This window comes from Somniosus microcephalus, chromosome 22, assembly GCF_052327205.1.
Source record: "Somniosus microcephalus isolate GS21.2 chromosome 22, FLI_Smic_1.0, whole genome shotgun sequence".
Lineage (NCBI taxonomy): Eukaryota > Metazoa > Chordata > Chondrichthyes > Squaliformes > Somniosidae > Somniosus > Somniosus microcephalus.
In genome coordinates this window covers 56644466-56670898 of record NC_141008.1, presented here as the reverse complement: position 1 = coordinate 56670898, position 26433 = coordinate 56644466, and the positions used below count along the sequence as shown (strand labels likewise).

At 43.6% G+C, this 26433-nt stretch overlaps 1 protein-coding gene across 2 annotated transcripts in view; it reads right to left on the bottom strand.

Annotated features, from left to right (window-relative positions):
- Positions 1 to 16436: 16436 nt before the first annotated feature.
- wsb1 (WD repeat and SOCS box containing 1) overlaps positions 16437 to 26433 on the bottom strand; it is a 32370-nt gene continuing 22373 nt past the window's right edge. For both annotated transcript variants that reach the window (XM_085964810.1, XM_085964811.1), the window contains exons 6-9: positions 20780 to 20952; positions 19338 to 19451; positions 18063 to 18170; positions 16437 to 17069 (exon numbers count right to left, since the gene is read on the bottom strand). In XM_085964810.1, the coding sequence (XP_085820936.1) occupies positions 16907 to 17069; positions 18063 to 18170; positions 19338 to 19451; positions 20780 to 20952 (558 nt within the window). In that variant the 3' untranslated portion in view covers positions 16437 to 16906. The remainder of the gene's footprint in view (positions 17070 to 18062; positions 18171 to 19337; positions 19452 to 20779; positions 20953 to 26433) is intronic.

Here is a 26433-nt window from a genome sequence, read left to right as displayed (position 1 = left end):
CTTCTGTGGCTCGGTGTCAAATTTTGTTTGATAATGGCTCCTGTGCAGTGCCTTGGGACGTTTTACCAAGTTAAAGGCGCTATATAAATACAAGTTGTTGTTATTATTTATGTTATCAGTTAGTCGGCAAATTGGCTGCTGTGTTTGCCCACAAAACAAGCCACTGCCCTCAAAAATAATTAATTGGCTATGAAGCATTTTACATTGCCTCGAGGACGTGAAAAGTGCTACATAAATGCAGATCCTTCTTTCTCCAGAAGGTAATTCATTGCGGGAAGCACGTCTAGAATCATAGAAGCATGGAATAGTTACAGCACAGAAGGAGGCCATTCAGCCCATCGAGCCCGTGCCTGCCCTCTGCAAGAGCACTTCAGCTAGTCCCACTCCCCCACCCTTTCCCTGTAGCCCTGCAAATTGTTTTCCTTCAGGTACTCTTCCAATTCCCTTTTGAAAGCCACGATTGAATCTGCCTCCACCACTCTCTCAGGTAGTGCATTCCAGATCACAACCACTCGCTGCGTAAAAAAGTTTTCCCTCATGTCGCCTTTGGTTCTTCTGTCAATCACCTTGAATCTGTGTCCTCTGGTTCTCGACCCTTCCGCCAATGGGAACAGTTTCTCTCTGTCCACTCTTTCTAGACCCCTCATGATTTCTAATGACACTATATAATTGCAAGTATTCATTTTCTTTCAAGGACAGTTCAGGGGTTAGTCATTAAGTATTACTCATGGATTTCTAACAGGGACAATTCAGGGGATTCTGTGGTAACGACTGTTAGCTGCTCCCAGGACGTCACTGAGTTGTGATCTTTAGAAAAAGCCCCAGTCACAGAACCCAGAATTGGGCAGTTTGGATCGCTTCAGTTCACACTCACGTGGAACAAGAGGATTGGCTCTCATTTTCCACTTGGCACCATTACCATACTCGTGAACAACAACTTTTATTTATATAGCGCCTTTAACATAGTAAAACGTCCCAAGTCGCTTCACAGGATCGTTAGCAAACAAAATTTCACCGAGTCGCGTAAGGAGACAATAGGACAGATGACCAAAAGCTTGGTCAAAAATGCAGGTTTTAAGGAGGAGAGAGAGGCGGCGAGGTTTAGGGAGTGAATTCCAGAGTCGACCAGTTAACCTGTTCTGGGCATATTGGTTGAGGGATTAATATTGGCTGGGACAGATGGAGACCTCCTTGCTATTCACGGAATAACTGTTGTGGGAATTTTTACAGGCAGACAGGGCCTTGGTTTAACATCTCATCTGAAAGACGGGCCCTCTGACAACGCAGCATTTCTGAGTGTTTGCTAAAATCACCTGCTTGAGTCTTGCAGCGGGGCTTGAACTCGCAACCTTCTGATTCAAAGGCAAACATGCTACCACTGAGTCAAGCTAACATTTAGCACAGAGCGACTGTTATGAAGGCAAACCCTGCTGAATGACCCCTGCCCACTAATCTCTAATTTATAATAACAACAGAAAATGCTGGAAAAACTCAGCGGGCCAGGCAACATCTGTGGAGAGAAATTAGAGTCAACGTTTCGGGTCGAAACCCTTTTTCAAAACTGGAAAGGAAATAAAATAGATCGAAGGCAGGGCTGCGATAGAACAAAAGAAATTGTATCTTCTTTGTTCTATCGCAGCCCTGCCTTCGATCTATTTTATTTCCTTTCCAGTTTTGAAAAAGGGTTTGACCCGAAACGTCAACTCTAATTTCTCTCCGCGGATGTTGCCTGGCCTGCTGAGTTTTTCCAGCATTTTCTGTTGTTATTTCGGATTTCCAGCATCTGCAGTATTTTGCTATCGTACTAATCTCTAATTCATTCCCGATTTACAGCAGTTAACAATAACAACAGCCCGTTTTGACTTGTTTTTATTGGCTTCTCAAGAACGTATATTTGCATTTTATAAAAAAAAGACTTGCATTTCTAAAGCGCCTTTCACAACCTCAGGACATCCCAAAGCACTTTACAGCCAATGAAGTACTTTTTGAAGTGTAGTCACTGTTGTAATGTAGGAAAACACAGCAGCCAATATGTGCACAGCAAGCTCCCACAAACAGCAATGAGATAATGACCAGATAATTTGTTTTCTTACTGATGTTGGTTGAAGGATAAATATTGGCCTGGGCACCAGGGAAAGCTCCCCTGCTCTTCTTCGAAATATGAAGCTAATATAAATACAGGTAGACAGTACCCCTTTAATATAACTCCGACCTCCTCCCAGTAACAAGCTTTTTAAGTTACATTCCAATACTGATGCACAACCAATGATTTCTTTTCAAAAGAATATCATCAGAAATGTCTCGCAAATGCTTACTTTATCTCTTCCAGTTCCTCAGGAACATACTTTCTTGTGGCTTATCTGTGAGAAGCTGTAACTTCCCTTGTTTGCTGTTTCTGAGAAATCTGAAGGTCTCCCAGAGACAGAGGATTCTTTATTCTGGCCTTGAGCACAGTCTAGTTTGGGTTCTGCAATTTCAATTAAATCTCCACAAGGCTTAGGGAGTTCATTTAACAGTTTGAAGGCCGTGAAGTTGTCTGATTTTCTCTCATTTAATTTTGCTGTTGTTCAGTTCCAGTCTCCTCCCGCCGATGTTCTGCTCTACTTGTCTGAAGGTGCTGAGGGTAGAGTTCCCTGGGTATCGGCACCTCTCTGCTGCCTTGCACTATTGGCCATTCTTCATGCGATCGTAGATAGCGAGTGTCGGCCGGACACTCAATCAGTGGTGGTGGTGGAGGGGTCCTGTCCTCGTGTAACATCCACACACTCACACCTCCCAGCACTCATCACTAGATAGCGATCAGGAGCAAGAGACCGGCCTGATTTGTTTTCTTCCCTCACCCAGCACTAATGCCCCTGTTGCCACCCCATCTATGCTAACTCAGCACAGACCGCAGATCAAACCTGGCACCGTGTTTACACATAAACAGGCCATTCGGCCCAACCAGTCCATGCCGGCGTTTATGCTCCACTCGAGCCTCCTCCCGTCTTTCCTCATCTAAATCTATCAGAGTAACCCTATATTCCCTTCTCCCTCATATGCTTATCTAGCTTCCCCTTAAATGCATCTATACTATTCGCCTCAACCACTCCCTGTGGTAGCGAGTTCCACATTCTCACCACTCTCTGGGTAAAGGTTTCTTCTGAATTCCCTATTGGATTTCTTGCTGACTATCTTATATTGAGGCCTCTAGTTATGCTCGTCCCACAAGTGGAAACATTCTCTCTGTATCCACTCTATCAAAACCTTTCATAATTTTAAAGGCCTCTATTAGGTCACCCCTCAGCCTTCTTTTTTCAAGAGAAAAGAGACCCAGCCTGTTCATCCTTCCCTGATTGGTATACCCTCGCAGTTCTGGTATCATCCTTGTAAATCTTTTTTGCACCCTCTCCAGTCCCTCTGTATCCTTTTTATAATATGGCAACCAGGACTGTACACAGTTATGGCTGATATGGTGCAACATGGCACATTAACTCACTAAACCATTGGGAGAGCTTAAGCCAACATGTAAGGACCTTGCTTCTTAATAGTAGCAAGTTAAGTAACAGTGAAGTTGCTGCCTTTGCATTGAGTCTGCCATGTTTATTTGTAATAGTTATTGCTTGGGGGGCAAGGATCCTTATTGTGTATCAGAGGATGTTAGGGCGAGACAAAAAATGTCACGGCTGCTTAAATCTCTATCATTTAATTTAATAATATTGTATTCAGTATAAAATATATGGACTTTAGTCATTTAGTCAGGACCAGCCGGGGCAGCAGTGGGGATGCTCCGATTGGATTGCTGGGCTCGGGAGGAGAAATGTGGGATCCTGCTTCTGATCGCTATGTGATGTCTCCTGCTGAAAATTCAATGTCAAGTGAGGGCAGGGTTGAGCTTAGCTGTGCTGTCTTCTGGGATGAAGAGTTTGCCGATGCTCATTGTTTAGGTTGGCTCTTTGTGCATGGCACTGCATGGCCGATGATGGCGCTTGTGGAACGGTATCCCGTGGTAAATCACCATCTTCAGGAGTGGGGGGGGAGGGGGCATATGTGGGAAGGGGAGGGGTCGAGAAAAACTGAAATAATTGGTAGAAAAAGAAATATCTGGAGAATTGCAGGCCATGTTTGTGCTGTCTGCACTGTGCCACAGTGTAATGGATTCACGCCCGTGAATTCCTGATCTTCACTGTGCACTGACCAGAGACCAAGTTGATTTTCCGCAGGGAGGGCAAGCTGCTAATCAGGGATAGTTATAGAGCAACATGCAGATACAGCAAGCAATTAGGAAAGTAAATAGTGTGTTAGCCTTTAGGAACATAGGAACAGGAGTAGGCCATTCAGCCCCTTGAGTCTGTTCCGCCATTCAATGAGATCATGGCTGATCTGCGACCTAACTCCATCTACCCGCCTTTGGCCCATATCCTTCAGCACCTTTGGTTAACAGAAAGCTATCAATCTTCAATCTAAAATTGACAATTGATCTAGCATCAATTGCCGTTTGCGGAAGAGAGTTCCAAACTTCTACCACCCTTTGTGTGTAGAAGTGTTTCCTAATTTCACTGCTGAAAGGCCTGGCTCTAATTTTTAGACTATGTCCCCTAGTCCTAGAATCCCCAACCAGCAGAAATAGTTTCTCTCTATCTACCCTATCTGTTCCCCTGAATATCTTGAAAACTTTGATCAAATCACCCCTTAACCTTCTAAATTTCAGGGAATACAACCCTAATTTGTGTAATCTCTCCTCATAACTTAACCCTTGAAGTCCGGGTATCATTCTGGTAAACCTACGCTGCACTCCCTCCAAGGCCAATATATCCTTCCTAAGGTGCGGTGCCCAGAGCTGCTCACAGTGCTCCAGGTGTGGTCTAACCAGGGCTTTGTACAGCTGTAGCATAACTTCTACCCCCTTGTACTCTAGTCCTCTGGATATAAGGACCAGCATTCCATTAGCCTTTTTGATTATTTTCTGTACCTGTTCATGACATTTTAATGATCGATGTACCTGAACCCCCCCGCAAGTCTCTCTGGACCTCCACTGTTTTTAACTTTTCACCATTTAGAAAGTACCCTGTTCTATCCTTTATAGGTCCAAAGTGGATGACCTCACATTTGCCTACATTGAAATCCATTTGCCACAGTTTTGCCCATTCACTTAATCTGTCGATACCCCTTTGTAATTTTATGCTTTCACCTACACTGCCTACAATTCCACCTATCTGTGTGTCAATGGTAAATTTGGATATATGACTTTCTATGCCATTATCTAAGTCGTTAATAAATACTGTGAATAGTTGAGGCCCCAACACAGATCCCTGCAGGACACCACTAGTTACATCCTGCCAATTTGAGTACCTGCCCATTATCCCTACTGCCTGTCTCCTGCCGCTCAGCCAATTTCCTAACCAAGTCAATAATTTGCCCTCAATTCTGTGGGCTTCTACCTTAGTTAACAGTCTCTTATGTGGAACTTTATCAAATGCCTTCTGGAAGTCCATATAAATAACATCCATAGACATTCCCCTGTCCACTACTTTAGTCACAACTTCAAAAAATTCAATCATCTTTGTCAGGCATGACCTACCTTTCACAAATCCACGCCGGCTCTCTGATCAACTGAAAATTTTCGAGGCATTGTCACCCTATCCTTAATTATAGACTTTAGCAATTTCCCAACAACAGATACGATAGCTATACCTCCCCCCTTCCCACTGTCCAGGGCCCCAAACACCCATCCAGGTGAAACAGCGATTTACTTGTACTTCCTGCAATTTAGTATACTGTATTCGCTGCTCACGATGTGGTCTCCTCTACATTGGCAAGACCAAATGCAGATTGGGTGACCGCTTTGCGGAACACTTCCGTTCAGTCCGTAAGGGGGACCCCGAGCTCCCGGTGACCTGTCACTTTAATTCACCGCTCCATTCCCACCTCACCGTCCTCGGCCTCTTGCATTGTTCCACGGAAGCTCAGCGTAAGCTCGAGGAACAGCACCTCATCTTTCGATTAGGTACTCTACAGCCCTCTGGACTCAACATAGAGTTCAACAATTTCAGATCATAACCTCGGCCACTATCACATATATATATATTTTCCCTTTCCTTTTTTTTAATCCACGCTTTCGTCTGGGCTTTTTTCTTCCCTCCCACGTGGCAGCTGTCCTTCATTCTGCCAGGGCCATTCACACTTCATCTTGAGCCATCCTTTGTTCCTTGAATATCTCTCAATATCTCTCAATGTCTCTTAATCTCTCCTGCTTTCTATCCTATCTCTGACCTTCCCTTTTGTTCTTTCATCCCCTCCCCCTTTCCCAGCCCCCACTTGATTTAAAATCTATCCCTTTTTCCTGCTTTTTTTCCAGTTCTGACAAAAGGTCAGCGACCTGAAACGTTGACTCCGTTTCTCTCTCCACGGATGCTGCCTGGCCTGCTGAGTTTTTCCAGCATTTTCTGTTGTTATTCCCAACAACAGATGTTAGGCTAACTGGTCTATAATTCCCTGGTTTCTCTCTCTCACCATTTTTAAATAGTGGAGTGACATGCGCAATTTTCCAATCTAAACAAACGGTTCCTGAATCGAGACCAATCTAAAGGAACGGTTCCTGAACCTTTATTACAAAAGGATTGGAGGAGCAGAGTAAAGAAGTCTTACTGCAATTATATAGGGTCTTGGTGAGACCACATCTGGAGCACTGTGTAGAGTTTTGGTCTCCTCACCTAAGGAAGGTAAGGAGACCAAAACTCCTACCTACTTGCCTTAGAGGAATCGCAACAAAGGTTCACCAGACTGATGCCTGGGATTGTCCTATGAGGAGAGATTGAGAAGACTAGGCCTATATTCCCTAGAATTTAGAAGAATGAGGGGTGACCTCATTGAAACATACAAAATTCTTACAGGGCTTGACAGAACAGATGCAGGGAGGATGTTTCCCCTGGCTGGGGAGTCGAGAACACGGGGACACAGTCTCAGAATAAGGGGTCGGCCATTTCGGACTGAGATGAGGAGAAATTTCTTCACTCAATTCTCTACTCCAGAGGGCTGAGGAGGCTCAGTCGTTGAGCATATTCAAGACAGAGATCGATAGATTTTTTGATATTGAGCGAAGCAAGGGATACGGAGATAGTGAAGGAAAGTGGAGATGAGGTAGATCAGCCATCACCTTATTAAATGGCGGAGCAGGCTCGAAGGGCCAAAAAATGGCGTACTCCTGTTCCTATTTCTTATGTTCTTATCTTATGTTCTTATGAGCCTGGGAGGAAGTCACTCACCTTCATCCCCCACTGGATGGTGGCATGGGAGACCACCGAATGAGTACAGGAGAATGCAAAGAACAGTAGAGATCCCGCAGAGTGAGAGAAAGATAAAGAACAGCAAAGGGATACAAAGAAAGTAGTGAAGAATGGCTTTCTCCTGTTCCTATGTTACTAGAAGAAAATGCATCTTTACAAACCACCTCACAGAAAAATAAAACAGATAGTGGCACCTCCTCAATATCTTTGCCCATTGCAGGCTAGACCAGGTCACCAGCTGTGCACTGCAGAGCAACAAACAAACATCAATAAACCGGAAGGGCAAATGTCCCTTTTGACTCATGTCAGACACAGGCCTCCACAGTACGAACCTGCAGTTTGCAACAAAAAGCAGTTCAGGACAGTTTAGTGGTTGGAAACTCAGGTAGTTTAAAGTCACAAGGTTTATTCGCTATTCAGCTTTCATTTTTCTGCTCTAAAGGTAATTCTCTTTGAACAACAGCGAATTGTAGTCTTTTGGGGTGCGGCAGACCCCATTATCTACCGTAATGGAAGGGGGATCCCTTCCGGAGGATAATGGAGATTGATGGATAACTGAGAGCATTCCAACTTCTGATCTCGTACACATGGTATAGCAATGCCCAAAGCATGGGAATGAAAACAAGTACAATACAAACAAAAATATAATTATTATGTAGTTCAATTCACCACAAAAATTAACTACAAATAGAAAACCTGTACAATGAGGCAACATTTCCTGCAAGGCGGTGTCCTGTAAAAATCCTCGTGGTTAATCCAGGCAGCAGAGAATGGAGCTTCTGCTATATTTTGTTTGTCTTCCGCAGCATTTAATCTATTTTATCCTTCCTCTCTTCTCCTCTCTCCTGCGCTCTTTCAGCAAACTCCCTGTTACGGTGAGGTGGCGGCTTTCTGTAATGGCACTGTGGTGCTCAGCATTAGGTAGTATATAAAAGTGACTGGGTAGAACTCAACCTTCTCTCCCTCTCTGCAGGCGAATTGGGTAGTCTTGGGTTTGGTGCCTCACCCTCTTCATACCAGAAACTGACTGCGCGACTCCATCCCCCTTCCTGGCCACTGTCTGAGGCTGAACTAGACTGTGTGCAACTTTGGTGCCCAACTTAACCCTGAGCTGAGCTTCTGACCCCCATATCCTCTCCATCACCAAGACCGCCTACTTCCAACCTCATAACATCGCCCGTCTCCTCCCCTTGCCTCAGCTCATCTGCTGCTGAAACCCTCCTCCACGTCTTTGTTACCTCCAGACTCAACTATTCCAATGCTATCCTGGTCGGCCTCCCAACTTGCACCCTCCGTAAACTTCAGTTCATCCAAAACTCTGCTGCCCGTATCCTAACTCGCACCAAGTCCCGTTCACCCATCGCCCCCTGTGCTCGCTGACCTACATTGGCTCCTGGTCCGGCAATTCCTCGATTAAAACATTTTTTCAGTCTTGTTCTCAAACCCCTCCATGGCCTCGCCCCTCTCTATCTCTGTAGCCTCCTCCAGCCCTACAACCCTCTGAGATCTCTGCGCTCCTCCAATTCCGGCCTCTTGCACATCCCTGATTTTCATCACCCCTCCATTGGTGGCCGTGCCTTCAGTTGCCTGGGCCCCAAGCTCTGGAATTCCGTCCCTGAATCTCTCCGCCTCCCTCTCCTCCATTAAGACGCTCATTAAAACCGACCTCTTCAACCAAGCTTTCGGTTGCCTGACCCAATATCTCCTTATGTGGCTCGGTGTCAAATTTTGTCTGATAATCGCTCCTGTGAAGCGCCTTGGGACGTTTTTTACTACGCTATATAAATGCAAGATGTTGTCGTCGCTGTGTGGGGAAATCAGCAGGACGAGCCTGTGGCCCTCCCACCTCCTGCCGTAGCACCCTGCAGGACAAGCTCACTGTATACCACAGCATTGCTCAAGCACGTCTTTACTGCAAATTGCAAAAATACTGCACTGGCCCTAAAGTGTTACAGAGGAACCTTGGCTGTGGTTGTTAGTGGCCGCGACAATCCGGCTCCAGCCTGTTTTAGCTGGTTGTGTTACTGTTCAGTGGCTGCTTGGCAGACTTCACAGCGACTAAATACCAGCTGTACTTGATGTAGTGTGTTTGTGTTCAGGGTGCAGCATTTGGAAAGCAACACGAAATGATTCTCAAGCATGTGAACTCATGTTTTAATTTACCAAGTTCTCACAGGAGAACTATTGCTAATGTACTTTTCTTCCTTGGAGGTAACCCCTTAAGATATTTTTTTTTTGACTGCCTCCTACTATTCTTGAGCAAGTCACGGTTTAGTTTTTAGACACCTTAAAGAGATCGTGGCACAGAGTTAGCGTAGATGCGCTTCACTGACAGGATTTTCTGGAAGCATGCTGGTCGCTGAGTGTTGGACTTCTTTTCTTCACTGCGACAGTCGCTGCCATGTTTTCTCTCTGAGATAGTCTTCCCAGTTTTCTTTTTTAAAGGCATATGATTCTCTTTCCAGAAGATTACAAGACAATTACGGAACGACCCTAAAGTCCCCCCCGTTGCGACATCTAATTGTTTCTTACATGATTCCAAGGGTTTGTTGGCTTCACTACTTTATCTAAAAGCCCACGTTCCATGTGCTGATCACGCTGTTAAAAAAAAAGCTTCCTGACTAAACAGTCTTAAAATTTACCTTTTTCCTATTTTGAACCGGTGTCCCCTCTTGCAATTTAATTTATAGCAATATTCCAGCTTTACCTTTTCCATTCCCTTGTTTTCTATACCTCTATAAGATCAGCCTGCAGATGCTTCCTTTGCAGGCTGGAGTGCCCCAAGTTTCCCCGGTCCTTCCTCCTAACTCAGCTCTTTCACACTGGCAGTCAGCCACTCTGCACTGCTTCCAGCGCTTGCCTCAGTTTCAAATCTCCACGTGTGAGTTAAGGCAGTGTCAGCACAGCAGGCTATTTGACCACCGAGGGCAACGTTGCCAAGCACAATCTTGTGCGCACACCTCCGCATTTTCCAGAAAGAACCATTGGATATTAATCAGGAGCAGGAGGCGCCTCTCGTTTGGCCCTCGCATGTCCAACTGCTTTCCCAGTCTCAATGGGGCTAACAACACAATACACACTTGGGATTACATTTGCACAAAAGTCAAATACTGCGGATGCTGGAAAACTGAAATAAAAACAGAAAATGCTGGAAATACTCAGGTCAGGCAGCATCTATGGAGAGAGAAACAGAGTTAACGTTACAGGTCGATGACCTTTCGTCAGAAATTAAATTTGTATGTTCTATCTATGCATGTTGCTCATCTATTTTGAATCTGCGGAATCCAACAGCGGGGAGTGTTAACGGAGAAACAAATGATTCTGCTTTTAGTGTTAAAACGTTGGATTCATAATTACTGTTCCACATATTTACTGTGTGATTTAAATAAATGGTGAATACGCAGATTGGTTGGAGATCTGCATGTGACTGTACTGCCAGCCAGTGCTTCTGTTTAGTGATCTAACGGAAAGGTTTAAAATGAAGGGTAGTGTATTTTTTTTGCTTGCTTTTGTATTATAGTTTTGTACAAGAATGCACTCTGTTTCTGTACTGTAAATTCCATATAATTCTATGTAACTTGGAACCTTCTCCGTGGTCTAGCTCTACACTAGGCAGTGCCTTTGTCCACTGAGCCACTGAGGGAGCTTCACTGAGCTTTTTATTATTTCACGGGATGTGGGCGTCGCTGGCAAGGCCAGCATTTATTGCCCATCCCTAGATGCCCTTGAGAAGGAGGTGGTGAGCCGCCTTCTTGAACCGCTGCAGTCCATGTGCCGTTAGGCAGGGAGTTCTAGGATTTTGACCCAGCGACGATGAAGGATCGGCGATATACTTCCAAGTCTGGATGGTGTGTGACTTGGAGGGGAACTTGGAGGTGGTAGTGTTCCCATGCGCCTGCTGCCCTTGTCCTTCTAGGTGGTAGAGGTCGTGGGCTTGGAAGGTGCTGCCGAAGAAGCCTTGCGAGTTGCTGCAGTGCATCTTGTAGATGGTACACACTGCAGCCACTGCGCGCCGGTGGCGGAGGAGGGAGTGGATGCTTAAAGTAGTGGATTCCAGCCAAAACTCGCTGGTATGAAGCCAAGTAGTTACTCATGTGTGAGCCTCGGTGAGGTCAGCAGGTTATTTGACCACAATGTCAATGCAGCTTAGTCCAATCCCTCACCAACTTCCGTAATATGTATTGTCCAGGAGGAGGGGCGAGCTAGCAATCAGGAGTGGTAATTCTAGTTTATTTCCCCCTCCACCCCCCCACTCCCCCCCTCCCCTCCCCCCCTTTTCTCCCCACCCCCTCCCCCCCACCCCACTCCCCCCCCTCCCCCCCCCCCTACCCCACTCCCCCCCCTCCCCCCCCCCCTTTTTCTCCCCCCCCCTCCCCCCCCCCCTTTTTCTCCCCCCCTTCCCCCCCCCATCATACTCAGGCCAAGCACAGGGCCCTACCGCCACACCAGCTGAAACCAGCTACTTTTTCCAGAGCGCAGATCAAACCTGCAATGTACTTGCCTCAGTTTCACCCTAGGGGGCAAAAATTACCCACTAGCCCATCTCCGTTTCTTTTCAATCCGCACAACCTGTTCTCCCGTGGAAAGAGTATGGATAGAAAGAGGCTGCGGACACCATTCGCAAATCATCTTAAGCCTCACGAGAATTGGAATCCATACATATGTGAGTCACGAAAACTGAAAACCTATTCATGCTAAACTTGTTGAAAGATTTGTTTCAAAACACAAACTGAAATGTTTAGTTTCACGGCAGCTGGGATGTGGGTGTCATAGTGCAGCACGGTGGCATAGTGGTTAGCACTGTTGCCTCACAGCGCCAGGGACCCGGGTTCAAATCCGGCCTCGGGTGACTGTGTGTGTGTGTGTGTGTGTGTGTGTGTGTGTGTGTGTGTGGAGTTTGCACGGAGTTTGCACATTCTCCCCGTGTTTGCGTGGGTTTCCTCCGGGTGCTCCGGTTTCCTCCCACAGTCCAAAGATGTGCGGGTTAGGTTGATTGGCCATGATAAAAATTGGCCCTGTGTTAGGGGGAATTAAATACGTGGGGTTACAGGTTACGGGGATAGGGCTTGGGTGGGATGGCTGTCGGTGTAGGGACCGGGTGCTAGGGTTTGGATGATCAGCCATGATCTCGTTGAATGGCGGAGCAGGCTCGGAGGGCCGAATGGCCTACTCCTGCTCTTATGTTTCTATGTCAGGCGAGGGCAGGGGCAAATCGGGCTGTGGCACCATTTTTGGTCAGATTGTTTGTCGATGTTCACTGTCTTCGCTCAGGCTGGCACTTGTGTGAGGTACTGCAGGGCTGCTGCCATCCCTGGATTCCATAGCTTCACATGGGTCACTGCCCCCAGGAGAGGAAGGGTGAAGGTTTGTGGGGGGGGGGGGGGGGGGGGGGGGGGGGAGATGTATAGCACATGACCCCATGTCCCAGCAAATTGATATCAAAATGCTCATCTTCAAACCCCACCATGACCTTGGACACCCCACCTCGGGGATCTCCCCCAGCTGTCCGTCTCAGAGTACACCCTGCACTGACATTGGATTACTCCTTGTTCCTTCCTCTACATCATCAGTGGTCGCTGTTTCAGTTACCATGACCCTGTCCTTTGGGATTCCCTCTTGCAAACTAAAATTATCACCAAGTTGCAGCCACCCTAACCTCCCCTTCCACCCTCAATCTCAAACTGCAAGGAATGCCTTTGATAATAGTGTTGCTTTTATTTTGTGCAAGTTCTTAGGCGAGTAGATTCCATATACCCCCAGGAAATGGCAGAGCTTACATGGTCAAACGTGCAACTCTATTATTGCACTGATGTAGACAGCTGACCTCCACACGCATTCGGTGTAATTTAAACAACCTGTAACCCACTCTGCATTGCTCCTACACCTACCTGTACTCCAGTCCAGGGCGCGGCTGTGTTCCACCCCTGGATTTGCATGCCTCTGGGCTTGCTCGTGCTCCATTTGACCTCAAGCTTCAGCTGCGCTCTAGCTCCATCTCCTTGCCTATCTGCGCTGATTGATGCAACTCCCCTTCACCTCTCCCTCCCACAGGCCTACCATAACTGTGCCAGCTACGCACCAATACTCCCACAGGTCCTAACCCACACTTGACTTCATCACCTCGTGCTCCACAGCTCCGTTGAACATACAGCCTTTCTCCTCAGCAGAGATTCGCTAATATTGTAGATTGGATGGGAACCTTTCTGGAGCTCTTCATCTGAAAACTTAATTATTTCAAATTCAGATTTTGCTTCCCTAATTAGCGGATGAATACACCCGAGGTAGTATTACTAATTAGCACAGTGGTCCTCAGGCCACTGCTCTTAACAAGCAGAAATCCAGGTAACAAGCTACAGGAAACTTTCGATTAACCAGCCCCTAAATAACCGGAAATGTCGGTTAACCGGCAAAATTCAGGAGTAGGTTCAGGTAACTTTTATTACTTTTTAAACTCCATTTGTTGCTGTGCAAGGGTGGAGCTGGAGCTGTTGCTAAGCTACAGAGACGCTTGCAACTTGTGCCGATTGTTCTGAAGCAACAGGGTTTGTTGCTTTATATGGAGCTCTGAGCTCTATCTTTTACTATAGCGTTCGGTTATCCGGAATTGATGATGAACCGGCACCACGTCGGTCCCGTCCGTGCCGGATAACAAAGTTTCCTGTACTTACAACTACCCTCTGACTTCAGTAGTTTATAACTGCTTGCTAAATTTCAAGCTGCAGGTCACGTCTGACTACTTTGAAGTATGAGAGCTGGAGTGTGCTCAATCCACCCTAAGCCCAAGACTTTTGCATGTGCACTAGCCAATCTCCCGTGGCATTGCTCATTTTATGATGCAGTTTTAAAAGGTCAAGAGCATTATACCATGTACCACACAATGTATTATTCTACTGCCAAGATGGAGCTGTGTCCCGGTGAGCCTACAAAATCAAATTGCTGTTAATGGTGATGGGAATCCTACTTATTATAAAATAAGCAATTTACTGTCTTCAGGATTAATTCAAATATGGTAGAAAATAAAGAGTTTTCAATTCGTCAGAGACTTCAGTCTACTTACAGAAATTACCATTCTCATGAGGAAAAATGTGTTGGAGGAAAGCCTGAAAGGCAACAGTGCTCGCATTTAGATGAGATGTTGAATGAGGCCAGCTGCATCTGTGCCAGATTCACTGCAAGCTAAACGATCCAATAGCAGTTTTCAACGAGTGGGGCGTTCTTGTGTCATGACCCAACATTCCTGAAGCATTAACTAGTGATTCACGTTAGTGGTCACATCATTTGAAACCAATTTAAAGTATGATTAATACTCAGGACATTTGATGGGATATATTTATGTAATTTTTTTTTAAAGGAAATTAATTTTGCACTAAAAAGGGCAAGTTTTGATAATTAGGGGGAAGAGACTACCTGATGCACTATCAACAACACCAAAGACTACGAGTTGAACTTATACAAAGTAGGCTTTTATTGACTAAGAACTGGAGCATGCCTCTGCTAGTGGATCCATCCTAAGGGCTCCCGGGGGAAGGGTGGGGAGTCACCTTTATACCCGGGCTTAGGGGTGGAGCCATGCCCGGACTTGTACAGAGTTAACAGTGGTTTACCACACAGACATGTACAGGGTTAACAGTGGTTTACCACACTACCGAAATAAATCAACAGCATAATTGTGAATACTGAAAGAGAGGGCAAAAAATGATTTGGTATCGGTTTGCTCACTGAAGCTAGCTCATTTTCAGTTCAACCTTGGAGCTTACCTGCTTTTCATGAAAAAAACGACTACATTCTAAGCACAAGGTCTAACTTTTGAGGCAGCTGGTGAATGAATATGTAGTGTACCATTTTATACCTTCACAGCATTGCAGAATTAAGTTTCATTTCCAACACGTGCATGGATAAGTTAGACCTACTACCCAGTCCTCAACTCTACTGCAAAATTAGAGATTGGAAGCTGGACAGAACCGGGAACAGAATTGTTTAGCACATGCCTTGTATGAGTGAATGGCAGTCATCAAAGAGAATGAGATCTGTGCACAAGCACTCACCTCCCACCCCCCAAAAAATAGAAACATAGAAGATAGGAGCAGGAGTAGGCCATTCAGCCCTTCGAGCCAAATGTTGCTCAATTGAGCCTAGCCATGAAGTAAGTGAGCATTGCCATGGTCAGGGATGTTCATAAAGGCTAGTAGTGCTGGGGCCTGTGCTAGAAACTAGTTGGAGGGGCTGGAAAAGTTAGTTTGTTTTCTAAATTGTTTAATTTTTAGTTGGGTTGGGTGAGGATCTAGCAAGATACCTGCATGGTACTCAAATAAGGCAGTTGGTTCTGTTATTTGATTAACCCAGTTGACTCGGTTGGTTCTCCAATTTTATTGGCTAAATGTACGAGTACAATCCTGGCGCAAACCTTGTAATAAATGCATTTCTCTCCCCACAATTACGTCTACTAAGCTTGTATTAACACGGTTCAAACAAGAGTGGCAGTCTTACCCAGTCACCAATTTTCAATCCCTTCCTGCAAGCGAAGCTGCAAACTTCCACCATCCCATATCGCAAGACAGAATTCCAAGCAGGAAACTCGCGTGCAGAAAGTAGTCCTAACATTTAAAATCAACCAATGTGCTATACAGCCCAGCGAAGGGTTTTATATATTCCTTGGATTTTTTAAAAATCAATCATAAAAAACTAATTTTCAGCACCCAAGCTCAAAGAAGAATGAATGCACAATCTGAAGTTCCTCTCACCGTCTCCATAGCTTGACCGAGTCCAACATCAGAGGAGCACCTCATAGTGCATGACAACATTTTCAATCCCACTGCACCCGTTTCCAGTTTTATGCATTGAAAGAGGTATTTAAGTAGATGGGTTCTTTGAAAATGTAATGCTTAGCTTTGACTTGAGTGGAGTTTCCTTACAATTAGAGCCTTGAAGGTTTATATCAACATTATCACTCAGCCATCACAGATCGAGTTGGCATTACTCTCTCAATGAGCAAGAATGCTCCTCAGCTCCTTCTTCAGGTCAAAGAAAGGCTGGTCATCTCAATTGGTGGAATTGAGAATGAAACAGAAGGGGATGGCTGGAAACCTGTCGGATCAACTGCAGACCGATCCACCCCTGTGCAAATCACAACAGACGGACAAAAACTTTCATATTGAATGAAAGACCAACAGATAAAACTTAACTTCTCTTTAATACTTAAACAAACAAAAACACAAATTCACATTTGAACGAAGTACAGTTTGTCTGCATTTGCAAATGATGATTCATAAAAGCAAAACAAGTTAAGTCTTTGGCAGTTTTTGCTTTCTCAGTTGCAGTCTGGTAGACGAGCCGAACTTCACATCCATTTGCACGACACTACATTTACAAAATTACCATAAAAAATGTATATACAGGGGAAAAGTAGATTGGAGCAACAAAATAGAAAATAACCATGGGACAAGCTGATATTTATATATAATGGTACAAGTTTACAGAATATGTACAGTTTTTACAGAAATATGGATCTGTACAAACTGACCACGCTGCAAAGAGCTGCAAATTCTTGGCTTACAAGGCAGCAAAATGCACCTGCTTGTCTACATCTATACAACAAAGGCAACTTGCCCCTCAGCCTTCTGAAGTTATGCAGCTCCAACTGGTCAGATCATGCGGTAAGTCAGGTAGTTGACTATCTTTGGTGGGATGGGCAGGTTCTCAACAGAACTGGTGGCCATCACACTTCGTAGAGCCATGCGGCAGAGATGCTGAAGACTGGAGACTTGCCTGGGAGTGGCCCAGAAGTGAACACTACCATCTTGCGACCTTGGAGGAGGAAAGAGAAAGCAAACATGGAGTTCATATTTGATCCAAGGTCACCAACTACAACATTGCATATACTTTTGAGGAGCGAGCTCACAGATGTGAAAAGTTACAAGAAACACAATCCCCAAGTTTAATCTACACACCAGGGAGGATTAAGGGTGATTTGGAAGGAAATTTAGCTAAGTTAACAATGAAATATTTTAAGCTTAAACCCTTGCCGACTCCACCTAGTCATTACCCAGTAAAGAATTTTCAACAGGGCCATACAAGTGAGGAAAACAACAGTATTCTCTGACGGTTACACTTCTGAAAACAGTTTCAAAAAAAGCAGCCCACAAGTCCAATGCTGGCCGTGGTGGATGGAACATTGGAGTCCACTCGAACAAGACATTCGAGAGCACAACAGAGACCGGGGAGCAATCACCTTCCCACTTTGACAGAACAATGACAGTCTGTCAACATGCAAAATAAACCTCATCTGCAGAAAAGGAATACTACTATTCATGGACAAATGGTATTGGATACCAAATTAATTAATTCCCATGGTTACTTAGTTGAAAATCATAAATGGTAGCAACGTACCAAACACAACTTTGAAAATATTAAAATTATTGCCAAATCCCAATAAGATATAAACTGAATCACCTCAGTTACCTCAACACAAGGTCAGGACAAAGAATATAAATTAACCTTGGTTCAGAAGATATTTTCTGTAACAATTTAATTTCCCAGAGGCCTCGTCTCTACTTGGAGTTCCAAGTATCTGGAGTGCTCTGTTAGTTTTGAAATCTTTACAATGTTCCCCTCAACATTACATATCAAAATGACTTCAAAGCATCAACACTATAGTAGCATTCTTATCCTTTTCACCCCATGACTAAATTGGGAGCGTGGAAAGAACAGTAAAAAAGCAGCTTAAATATAAATATTGATTTTTCTGATATGATTCAGAGCTTCACAATGTGTTAAAGGTCAGGGTGTTAATATACCTACCCTGTAGCAAGAACACTACCATCTGGAGAAAAGGCACAGCAAACTCCGTTACTTAGAGGAGCAACTTCTACTGGACAATTGTCCCCAATCCCCCAGAATCGCACCATCCTAAAACAAACAAAATTACAGAAATAGTAGTTAGTACAAATTGCACCTGCTTTGGTGCAATGGCAGCTTAACAAATGCTGCCAAATTTTACACCAACATGCAACACAAATTGCCGGAGATTTTACACTTTAAAACTCTTGAATACACCAAAAATTTTCATTAGAGTAGATCCGAGGGATAACATCACTTGGCCTACTGAAGAGCTTGTGTGGTCTCAATTGTGCTACTGCATTAAAAAAAACATCTTGCAGGGAGAAGCAACAGCTCTTTAAAAGCATTACATTGTTGATGAGCCCTCGCAATTATAGCACACACTAACTTCAGACAAAACTTGTCTAGACATCTCATTTTCCGTCATAGTCAAACTTCAAAGTCACAGCAACTGCAGATATAGAATTTCAAAAGTTAATCTCTGGTTTGGTGCAGTGGTCGGAAAAATTAATGGCTTCATAGAGACGCACTATATTGTTGCATGTGTTAACTCGCCCAGGCTAGCAGAGGTCATTTCATGGTTATAAGTAAATATAAATAGAAATAATGGTATAGAAGGTACTTCAGGGCCAACTTTATGCTGCCTAAGAGCTCAGCTGCTTACTGTAGGTAGAATTTCAAACATATACCCATATCAAAATTATAGGGCAGCATATCTCTGGAGCTGTGCTGCCCTATAAATTGGTGGATGTCTTCCTGTTCAAACCAATCAAATTCAGGGCAAGATGACCTCTGAATTACCATGACCAATCCTGACCAAAGTGGTCAAATATCATTTTATACATTTTTTTAACAGGTTAAAAATCGAGAGTACAATGGCCATCTACCAAGTAGTTTTGAAACCTGTTAAAAGTGGTTTAATTGGGTGAGGTTTTCAATAATCCACCTCAACAAGAGACATTCTAAGTATCCTATGTATTCTCCAATAAACAATGTACCACAAATCAGGGTTAATTAGAACCAGGCTACCCTAACTTAAATATGGTAGATAATTAAGACACGGGTTTTCAATTGTAGACCGCCTTTGTCTGCTTCAAGCAAGCACGAGAAATTCTGAATGGTAACAAGAGTTCCTTCAGTCTCCACGTCTCACTTCACCACCGCCCCCCAAAAAAATCACTTTTGTATCCATAGCAAGAATTCAACTACCGCTGGAGGCATTTAATGTCCACTCACTTGTCATCAGCAATGCTAGCAATGTGCATGCCATCATGGCAAAAGGCAACAGATCTCACCCAGCGATCATTTGCTCCACCGGCAAATATTGGAGTGGGAGGTGGAAAGAGATGCCTATGAAAGGGAAGCAGAAAAAGTCCAATTTATCAAAATAGCCCAACTTTTTCCATTTACAAATTAATAAACAGATATGCATTACATTGCACTGTCACAAAGTAAAACTTGTAGGTCAAGTATTTGAAAGGCAAGTTTAGTGCCATAGCCTTTGGGAGAAAAGCCATATACTGACAAGCAGAGCTAAGCGGTTTTGAATTCTCACTATGAAACCAACCTATTTCCCCCAACACAGGTTGGTATCCTTCAGTGGCAGAAACCTTGATTAGTGGGTATAATGGTAAAACATCACAGCAGAAAGATACAACAGTTAAATGTACCTTTCTTATTCTTCTGGTCAGAGAGAAATTCAATTAAAAAAGTTATGGGTAACTAAAGTTGATAATTCAGACTAGTACAGGAAACTCTTTTATCCGACACCGACGGAACCAGCGTGGTGCCGGTTTATCAAAAAATCCGGATTACCGAGAGCTATAGTTAAAAGGTACGAGAGCTGAGAGCTCCGTGTATACAGCAACAAACCCAGGCTTCCCTGTTGCTTAGCAACAGGTGCAGGAACAATGGCCACAAGATCCAAGCGTCCCTGTTGCTTAGCAACAGCTGCAGCCACACCCGATTGCACAGCCACAGGTCAAGGAACAGCCAGTAATATGAAATAAAACTTACCTGAACCTACTCCTGAATTTTGCCGGTTAACCGGTTATTTAGGTGCCGGTAAATCGAGTTTCTTGTACATAGGTTGTTTACCAAGTAGAAAGGCATTAACTCTTGATGAACATTTTTTGCTGGTCAATAATCTCAGATACTTCTCACACTTCCTTTGCCAATAAGGAGTACCCAACTATGCAGAGCCCCACATAAAATCAACAATTTCATTTGGGGGAGGGGGAAATACATTAGGTTTGGATGTTATAATTAATACTACTGTACATTTCCAGCTAGTCTAGATAAAGTTTGCTGAAATCTTGAACATGATGGGAAACCCATTTCTTCAGTCATCTCTTACATATCTTGCAAACCACATTCCAAATGAAGTGTGCATTAACGCAATGGTGAGCAGAATGTTTAAATATGTACAAAAGCAAGCACCATCAAGCTTCTATAGATTTAGCCTGCAGTAAAGATGTTGCATTAAACCACTTCTGCACAGCATTTTGAAAGTAAGCATAGAATTATACACATTATCTGAAGTAAAGGCCCACAAACACCAGACCCCAACATGAGGGGATGGGGAAGGGGAAAGAGATCCAAACCAGTCCTACTGTGCTCATACATGTAACACCCTGCTGCATTACCACATGCTGGGAAGAGTTGCTGTGTTCACTTACCCCAGCTCCAACAAAATACTGCCTGTATGTGGATCCCAGACAACAACTCGTGTATCATACGAGGCTGTAGCCAATAATGCTCCATCAGGAGAGAATTCACATGATACCACATCGTGAAGGTGACCCTCAAGTTTACGAATCATGGTGTATTTTTCCATGTCCCACAGAAAAACCTGCAATGAGAGAGTCGCACTTTACAGCTCCAGTTTATGGTTAATCTTCCCAAACAAGTCCAGTTAATTTATAACTTACTTAGTATAAATTTTCATACAATCAAGCAGTTTGAATTATGCAGTACTTCAAAAATTGATATGCTCAGTGTCATAACTGCAACTAAAGAAATTTAACGGTGATATTTGCAAACATGCCAGCTACAGTTCTAACTATTTATTCTAAATAATGCATCCAACATTTTATTTTCCAAACATCCTCAAAGGACGTCTATATATTTTAAACAATTTTACAAATTTCTTTTAATTACATCTCCCAATTGAAATTTAACTCTTCAGTAACAAAATATATATATATATAGAAAAAATACAGTACAGGTAACTTAAGCATAACATTTTGTTACTCCAACGGAACCTCCATTCAGAGTTAAAGTTCACGTGTGTTTACAAAACGTTTTCATCAGGAGCGAGAGCCTATGAAACAGCAGATACTGCAAGAGAAAAGAACATTTTTGACGGCCTAAAGGAACAATCCTTTGGCAAACAGCACAAAACTGAGGCTACAACTTTACATTCAGGGTTATATTATTACAGTTATAATGGTAAATTAACCAGACGATTCAACTAGAGACAAACCGCATAGAACGCAAGAGATTACGATGTATTACAATATGCTGTACGATCTATTATACGTAATAAGATTTTTGATGAGGGCACATGAATCCTTTGAAATCTAACCCCCCCCCCAGACCACATACCCCTCCGGTAGGTCAAGAGGACAGGTGACCGTTTCCCAATTCCACTCGAGAACAGTGGTCCAGTTACAACTTGGACTCCTCTCCTTCAGCATGGAGCCATCTGGCCTTCGCCTGGCACCTCCCACAGCCGTGTAGAAGTCATTGCAATAGAAGAACTAAAACTGTGCCTTCTCCACCCCCGAAAAATGTGGTAGTGCACAGCGTTACAGCAATACTAGAGTCTAGGTAGTCTTCGGAAAAGATCACATACAGCATTTTTCCTGAGGTATATGTGTGAATTACAGCTTTAAGATAGAATTTAAGATACACATGGTTTCATGGAACACTGGCTCAAAATTAAACCACCCACCCAAATGTATGACAAGACAAATTTAGAATATACTACAAATCTGAATTTTCCCTTTGGCCATTTAAAAAAATCTGAAGGAATTTAATTAAAAAATGCATTCTCAAAAAAAAATTGCTATAAATTAATTAAAATGTGTTGTGTTCTATACATGTTTAAAAGTTAGATATGAAGTCAGGTAAATACTTGATGCTAACAATTTTGATTTTAAATAAGCATTGTCATTTTGTGTTGTATGCAGCAAATTTTACAATGCAAAGTCTCCAAAAATTACAAAATGTTATTGATGTTGCAGTTAACAGTTTAAACTGTGTATTCCTCCCACTTTGCAACTTTCTCTCCTGAAGTCTGACTTGTGCTGGGAGACAGTTTCTCAGGCACTGGCTACCCTCCAGTACCACACCCAAGTAACCACTCAAGTGTTAACCTAGACAGCAAGTGCCAACAAACTGGAGTGTACCACAGCAGAGCACAATCCTGTCCTCACCTGAACTCCACGTGTGTGCACTTATTGGAAGGGTTGTGATCAAAGGCAGGCACTTTGACCCCCGCAACTCAGAGGTGGCAAGACCAAATGCAGCAGCCCTACCACTGCCCTGGCGGAGGTCAGCTAACTCAGCACAGACCAAGGATTGAAGCTGGAACTGTCCTGCCTCCGCTGGAATGCAGCCCAGGCTCTTTAATCTACTCTCCAAGAGAATGTAATGTGATAGCAGAAATTGGCTCGGTATTGATTTCATTTAATCTCCAACTACAGTATACAGATGGCCACTTCACAACATTGCACATTTCTACGTTCTTCGGAAATAGAAATAAAAGTAAGCTGTACCATACACACTGCACATTTAAAACAGTATTTTTAGTTGGCAGCCCAGTGGTGCAGCAGGTTGGTGCTCCAATGGGAGTTTTACAACATAGGTTCACACTTGTGATTCCCCACACAGCATTCCCGATCTTACCCGGGCTGTCTGGGGGGGGGAGAACCAAGCTGAAGCCAAGTACTTCCAATAAGGAGGAAGAGGGGGCTTTGGAGGGGCGGGGGGGGGAAAAAAAAGCAAAAACAAGGAAGTTATCCTGGGCTGCTCACACACACCTTCTGGTAACATTGTCAGAGGCCAGGGAGCAGGTCGCCTGCCCACCCTCCCTCTGTCAGGAATGGTACATGCTGCGGGAGATCTAAAGAGGAAAAAAATACTTAGTAAAATGGGGGAAAAAGGTTAAATATTTCTGTTAAAATGTTTAACAGTATGTCGTTATCCATAACTATTAAGCACAGAACAGAGACGGAGCAATTCATATTACTGCTTTTGAAAAATCACTACAGTCCAAGATTTGTCACAGTATCAGAGACAGTATTGTGAACATTACATGTCCTACAAAAGCTTACAAGATTCATTACAAACACAGGCTAGGGTTTGCTGCTCGTGTGCTTGTCAGCCCACAATTTCTCAACATTCATTTTACTTGGCAGGAAAATCGTGGCTGTCAAGTGCAGAAGTCAGAAAACCCAGCCAGGTAGTTTTAAAATAGTAGTCAAACTAGCCACAATCTGCTATATGAGGACGAGGAGGCTTTAGAAGCATAAAACTTTGCTAGAAACAGGAAAAAAAAGTGGACATCAACCAGCACCTGCTTATATCTTGCTCCCTCATCCTTGGTAAACATTGATGTGGAGATGCCGGTGTTGGACTGGGGTGGACAAATGCAAGAAGTCACACAACACCAGGTTATAGTCCAACAGCTTTATTTGAAATCACAAGCTTTCGGAGCGCTGCTCCTTCGTCAGGTGAAGTGACGAAGGAGCAGCGCTCCGAAAGCTTGTGATTTCAAATAAAGCTGTTGGACTATAACCTGGTGTTGTGTGACTTCTTGCATTGGTAAACATTGACCAGCCTTGGAGTGAGAGATGCTACCCTTTCAGCACAGCTACTACTACTGCCAATGCCCTTCTCTGTGAGCACGACTGGACTGGCGAGTACTCTAAACTTCAATCAGATCATCATTGCTGCCACTACCCGTGACAGAGAAAGCAAAGGAAAACCACAACTGGAAATAAAAGTAACTAAAAAAGGGAAAGAAAAGTAAGTGCCCTTAATCTGCAATCTATTAAAATGGGGCTCTCCTGGTGGCTGAGTTGGGCAGTGCACTGGTGGCTGAGAAACTGAGCCATGAGACTACACAAGTCCAGGTTCCACTACTGGTCTGTGGTGAGATTGCGGTCATCTATTAGGGAGGCGACACGACAACTGACCTCAGTTTTTGTTTCAGGCTGAGGAAAGGGAGATGGGAGCAAAAAGCAGAATCATAGAAGGTTACGGCATAGGAGGAAGCCATTCAGCACCTCATGTATGCCAGCTCCTTGAACAGCAAGACTCCTAGTCCTAGCAACGATTCCTTCTGAAAAGTACAAAATGGACATCAGGAACAGGGCTTGGCAATAATGCCACCCTATGGCAAAAAAGCCCACCGCCCAGGCTCCTATTAATGGTTACTTGGACAAGGCACTCCAGGATGAGTGCCTGTGGATGTGGACCCAAACATGAGCCGTTACTTTTTTTGATGGTGGTGGTCGGGAGGCGAGGATTGATTTAATAAAAACACAGCCACTGGAATTTCACCAATTTGTATCCAGCTCTAGTCAGCTGATAATCTCAATGACAAGTGAACTATAAACCCAGGCGTGCATTTACTTGGCCAAGATGCTACTTGGTACACTCAAATCCATTTTAAGCAGCTTAAAGATTTAGGTTAAAACATATGAAAATTTACAATTCGAGCCATTCCTCGCTATGACTGTATATTTACATTTCAGGAATTCTAATGGACCACAGTTAAGCTAAAAACTACACTCAACCTTTAAAAAAAAGCCATTGCCAAAGATGCAGTACCAAATGTTTAAATTTCAGGAATATTCATTCAAAATAGGCACCCAGAAAAAAATCCAACATTAAGATTTTAAAAATGGCACTTCGATTTGCTCGGCCCAAATGACTGGCAGCACAACTTGTGTGGCATAGAATAAAAAGCTACGAAACGTGATATGCTTCGCTGTATTAGGGTCAGGATAGTAACTAAATGATTGCAGGCTTTAAAATGAGCTCAATTTAAATTGATGTTAGTTTCCCTGCTATTCTTCCCCTTCCCCAAATGAATTCTGAGCAATCCTGAAACATAAACTGAAGTTCCACAGCTTAAGATACATACACTAACTTTACAGACTATATTCTTCACAGCTTAAAGTTTGACTATTGGATTTTAGAAGCTCTTCAAAATTCTGAAGCAATATTAGTCAGAGTTGAGCACATGATACTGAACGATACTACTAAAGGAGGATGAGAGGTTCAGAACAAAAAAAAAAATGCACACGAATTGCAAAATAATACACTATTTCATTAAAAAAAGATATACACTGTTGTAGAGCAGAACAGGTGGACATGTCCTGCTTTTGTGAACATTCTTATAGGTCAGAAATTAAACACGTATGATAATTCTAAAGTAATGGTACCAAATGAAGCTGCTAAAATGCAACTTAAAGCTCAGTTAAAAGGGAACATCGCATCAACACAATTCTTACTTAATTTTCAAATGCCTTTTGATTGGGCTGACTCGTTTCCAATATATATCAAGCATCAGACATGAAAACAATTTTAGAGTGTCGGCACAAACTGAACTGAAGGTATATTTTCCCCAGGTTGCAAACAAACAAAAAAAAGTTGTTAAAGCATTAGAGGAAAATGCACCGACCGGATCTGGTTTTACATTTTTTTCTTGGGAGGTTTGTGGGAGGTGGTGTGGTTACTGAACTTTACAGTTCTTCATAATACTGCGTGCATAACCCGAGAGGAGGTTACAGCGGCCTCATTAATTAATACAATTTAACAAAAAAAAGAAGTTGATCTGGGCAATGCAGCATTTGGGCACTTCCAATATGTTGTGTTAAGTTGAACACAGAAAGTCCCAGCTCAGAACTAACAGTTCTGGTGAAATGCCCTGTGGATCCTATGCATTTACCTACAGGAATGAAAGAAAAGAGGCAATCACCCAAAGCCATTCTTACACAATATAAACTCGCCCATCCCCTCATGATTCGATCTGGCAGAGGCCTTGGAATAGGTTCCTCCTCTATCCTCTTGGCCAGGCACAGCAGAAAAGGTTTTTTTTAAATATAAAACAGCCAACCGACCAGGAGATAGACATTTAGGGTTTTTTTTTTTTGCGGGGGGGGGGGGGGGGGGGGGGGGGGGTTTAAAGGAGAAAATACACTGCTGTAAACTTTGTGGTAATCATTTCTTTTTAACTACTGTCCCCAAAGTAGCATTAAATGACAAGTAATAATTTTAATCAAACCTCAACTCTTCTACCCCACCTCCCCCAAGTTTT